Source organism: Dipteris shenzhenensis, chromosome 12, assembly GCF_047967505.1.
Source record: "Dipteris shenzhenensis isolate YYH24624 ecotype China chromosome 12, Dip_SZ_1.0, whole genome shotgun sequence".
Classification (NCBI taxonomy): domain Eukaryota; kingdom Viridiplantae; phylum Streptophyta; class Polypodiopsida; order Gleicheniales; family Dipteridaceae; genus Dipteris; species Dipteris shenzhenensis.
Window position 1 is genome coordinate 9337665 of NC_141607.1, and position 4339 is coordinate 9342003.

Genomic DNA, 4339 nt, shown 5'->3' on the forward strand with positions numbered 1-4339 from the left:
TAAAACAAAACAGAAAAGGAAGTACCTTCAGAAGTAATTGGTCGCCTTTTTACACACTAAGGAACACAAACCTAGCATTATCTATACAAGTACATCGAAGCGGAGGTCGAAAGCAAATCCAAATGGAGGAAACGACAAGGGCACCTTCACAAAACCAAATACAGGAAATCGGCTTGCATACTTCTCATAAAATGGCCAAGCCCACCAGCTCCATGTTTTCTTCAGCACGTTGTAGACCAGCATTGGAGCTCTGAAGGATGCTATGAAGAAAATCAGATGACCTCGACTGATGCAACAATAGTGACCGAAGACTAGACACCCAAGGAATTCCCTTGCAATGTCTTGTGGCATTCTGTCCACCTCCCTCCAACTGTCTATACTGTTGACAGAGGGCTCGAATTCCCATATCACTACTTCCTCCCTACAGGAGTGCTTGCCCACTCTTCCAACCAATAACAAAGTTCCACCGCAATCAAGAACCTCAGGAGTTTCAATGGCCTCTTGAGACTCATAGAGAAATGTCGGCAAGGACAACGATGACCTCCAACATTGCTCCTCCATGTCATAGACCCTGATATTGTGCCACTGTGGAGTCTCTTCATAGACACAAAATACCTTGCCTCGGCTCACAACAGTAGATTTGAACTTTCCTCCGGACGATGTCTCAACACCTGTAAGCTTCCATTTCCCGCTTCTGGAATCGTACAATTCTGTTGCCAATACATAACGCAAGTCGGAAACTGTTTCTGTGAGAACGAGAACTTTATAAGAGCGCCGAGCATTGTCAACCGACATGGCCACGAGATCAGGCATTCTACTATCATGACTACGGCAGGGCAATTCCTTCCAGTGCCGGGTTACAGGATTGCACACTACGAAACCTACGGATTTCCAAGTCTTTCGTGGCTCGGGCCATAGACAGAGCAGACCTCCACTTGCCGAGACGACGGTGTAATTGATGAAAGGGACTGTAGGAGGTGTGGGCAGAAAATTCAATGTCATGGAATACCACCTGCTGGCAACTGAATCGTATGCAGCGAGCCAGGTGGTTTGCAGCTTACTTTTCCCACGTTCACACTGAAACATCAGGACGTACGATCCACCGTGATGGGATTCTGCACATACCCTCAGGAAATTCGCGGAACAGGTGATCAATTCCCACTGCTTCGAAACGATCCGCGTGCGGATTGCATCTGGGACATGCAGAAACGCTATTACCCTCTCGATCAAATCGTGAGGCAGGTTACTCCAAACCCTGCAATCCATCCCCTGTCCGCGAGTCTGCTCCTGTGACTGCCAGAGTAAAGGCAATTCATTAGCTGAGAAGCCATCGCCCTCGGAATTCATCTCTTCAGCTGCCTGGCATAGCTGGTCGAGGAGAGGCAACTGAATCGTGCCGTTCAAGGGAAGGGAACGATAGAAGCGATCCACCTGCGGCAAGCAAAGCTGACCAACGAGAGGTAATTCCTTGAGTGAAGAAGCGGTGCCGGTCTGAATCCATTGAGAGAAACCACGGCTAGAGTGGGTGGGCAAGTAGGCGGAGGAGCCTCCACCGATGCAGAGGTACGTGAGGGAGAAATCCATGCCTACTCCTCCATCATCATCATCATCATCATCACCATCTGATCATCCTCATCGACGCTGCTGCTGCTCCTGCTCCTGCTCCTGCTCCTGCTGCTCGACACACAAGCGTCGGCCTGCCTTCTACTCTCCACTCCAAGTCAACACTTCCTGTTGACCGTGTTAGTCAACTTGATGCCTTGACCAAATCAGCCCATAGCATAGGAGGTTCAAACTTCAATGTTGGTGTGATTTTGGATGGTGTTGAGGCTGCACGCCCCTTTTTGTGCAACCAATGTAAGGATGCCGAGTGGTGGCCACGGCACAGCACACCCACTTAGTTGAAAAGGCCTTCGCATATTTGCTCCTCTCTCTCCCACCCATTAAGACGTACTCTCTCCCTAGCTACTTACTTGAAGTTGATCTTACATGAACAACTATTTGCCTCCTCTATTTTCTTCAACACCATGCCATAATTGTTCATTTATTTTTACTTTCACATCTCTTGAAGTGCTCATCACGCTTCAAGCCTACGACCATATATATTCCTTTTCTTTAGACACATTACCATAGATGGGCACATCCCATATATGATGCTTTGTGTAACTACTTATCAACTCTTCCTATGATGAATTGACCTTCATGCCTACATCATCATGTTCTTTGCAATCATCATGGTGCTTCAAGCCTTCATTCGCCACATTAGAGAGTCTCACTTGCCTCGGTCATATTGGAGTATCTAATTACCTCCGCTTCTAATCCTCTCACAAAACTTACACACACATGAGGTCTTATTTTGTGCACCTTGTCATCGTGAGAGGGGCACCTAAAATTCATGAACTGTGAAGTCTCATACATTGGATTGATGGAACCATTCATTTCCTTTGTGCGTGTGATAATGTAATCATTAGGAGCATCTTTTGCCCACCCATGGGATGCTTGAAGATGTCTTCTTTGCTCTATGATTAGATGCAACAAGAACCTATCCCACAATTCATTCAAAATAGAGTGCCCAATATAGAGAAACACGTCACTATTGGGATCAGCAATCTATCCACGAAGATACCCATGATGGTCATGAGTGATTTATTTGGCATGGAAAACCCCACCATTTTTTAGACCATCCAGTTGATTTGAGCCTTGGAAGCCTCACAGTAGATGGCTAGAGCTCCCCTAACTGCCTCTAGGCTCACTGTGGTGCCCTCAACATACAAGGTTGTGTCATTAATAAACTTTGAGTCTAGCAACTCCTCCTCATGTCTGATGGGAAGTCGCATTCTCATAAGCCCAGCTACCCAGTAGCGAAGAGAGTAGCTCAAAGCCTCCGCTACTACAAAGAGGAAGAGAACGGGGGTGAGGGGACAGCCCTAGCGAACTGAGCATGAAAGAGAGAAGGCCTCCCCCGTGTGTCCTCCAAAATCACCTAACTGGATCTCCGTAAAGAGCCGTGACACCCCTCTAATCCATCTGTCCATGAAGCCCAACCTCCACATTGTGCCCTCTAGAAAGGACCACTCCACCCTATCATAGGCCTTTTTGAAATCCAAGAGAAGAATTGCGAGAGGCTGAGACTCCTTCTTAGCCAAATCCATCGCCTCCCAAAAAGTGAAAATTTGGTCCAAGATACTCCTCTCTTGAACAAAATATGTATGTGTGTTGTTAATTATGTTCAGAAGGTGGGGCCACAACCACAAGCTCGAGACCTTGGCCAGGATCTTATATGCAATATCCAAGAGCATGATCAATCTCCACTGCCGAATGCCCGATCTATCTCCCTCTTTCACGATCAGGCATTTCAAGCCTCGACTCAAGGACTCCGGGAGTGAACCAAAGTCAAAGACCTCCTAACAAGCAAGATGAAAAGGCCTACTAATGGGCTCCTAGAAGCTCAAGCAAAAAGTTGAAGTCAGACCATTCCCCCCTGGGCACTTATGAGGAGGGAGGGCCTTGAGGGCTTCCGAGAGCTCTTGGTCCATGAACGGAGCCTCCACGGACTTGCTCAAAATCGGTGTGACCACAGAAGGAACCTAGTCCCAAACTGCCTTGCATGCTATAAGTGCTGCAAGGGATGCCACCTCTGCCTTAAACAACTGTTGATAAAAAGTTCTGGTTGTCTCAAGGATCTCCTAAGGGTCTGAATGCATCTATCCTTGGGCATCGTGCACCCTCTGGTGCTGATGACAAGCAGGTGCACATACGTTCAAGATCCCAATCTTGGACTCACATACCCGGAATCGTAGCCAAGTTGCTTGCCCTACAATGAGATCTCCCTAGTTAAAAACCTTTGGGGCAACTGCCTTCGAGACCGAGATGCACACTCCTCTACTCTTGCCTACTGCCGGGAACCAAACCTTTGGGCCTTTGCCTAGCAGGAGGTGGTGACGGCGTCTAATGTCCTCTACCAATTACATATGCTCCTGAATCATAAGAAGGTCCATTGTCTGACCAACCACCGCCCTCTACAACTCTTGCCAAAGTATCAAGTACTATGACTGACTACTACGAGCACAATCGTGGAGCCTGTGTAGGTTCCAACTCACCATGGTCCAACTCATGGGGAGGGGGGAGCAAGATACAAGGCTCGCCTATGAGTGGGAGCTTGTTTGAAAAAAACTAGCTTTTGTGACTTTGATGGGGTTTTGGAAGGCGAGTAGTTCGTATCTATCCTTCGGCATACCAAAGTGGCTATTGGCTCCATGCCTACCTTTTGTGACCATTACAGCATAAAGGAAATGTCCACCCCAAACAACTCAACACACTTCTGAAGTGGCCAATAGTG

The 4339-nt window shown here is 47.6% G+C and overlaps 1 protein-coding gene across 1 annotated transcript; it reads right to left on the reverse strand.

Moving 5' to 3' along the window:
- Positions 1–1687, reverse strand: LOC147895779 (F-box/kelch-repeat protein At5g15710-like). The gene has a single exon (XM_087382152.1). The coding sequence runs from the start codon at positions 1582–1584 to the stop codon at positions 82–84; it is 1503 nt and encodes a 500-aa protein (XP_087238278.1). The 5' UTR covers positions 1585–1687; the 3' UTR covers positions 1–81.
- Positions 1688–4339: the final 2652 nt, after the last annotated feature.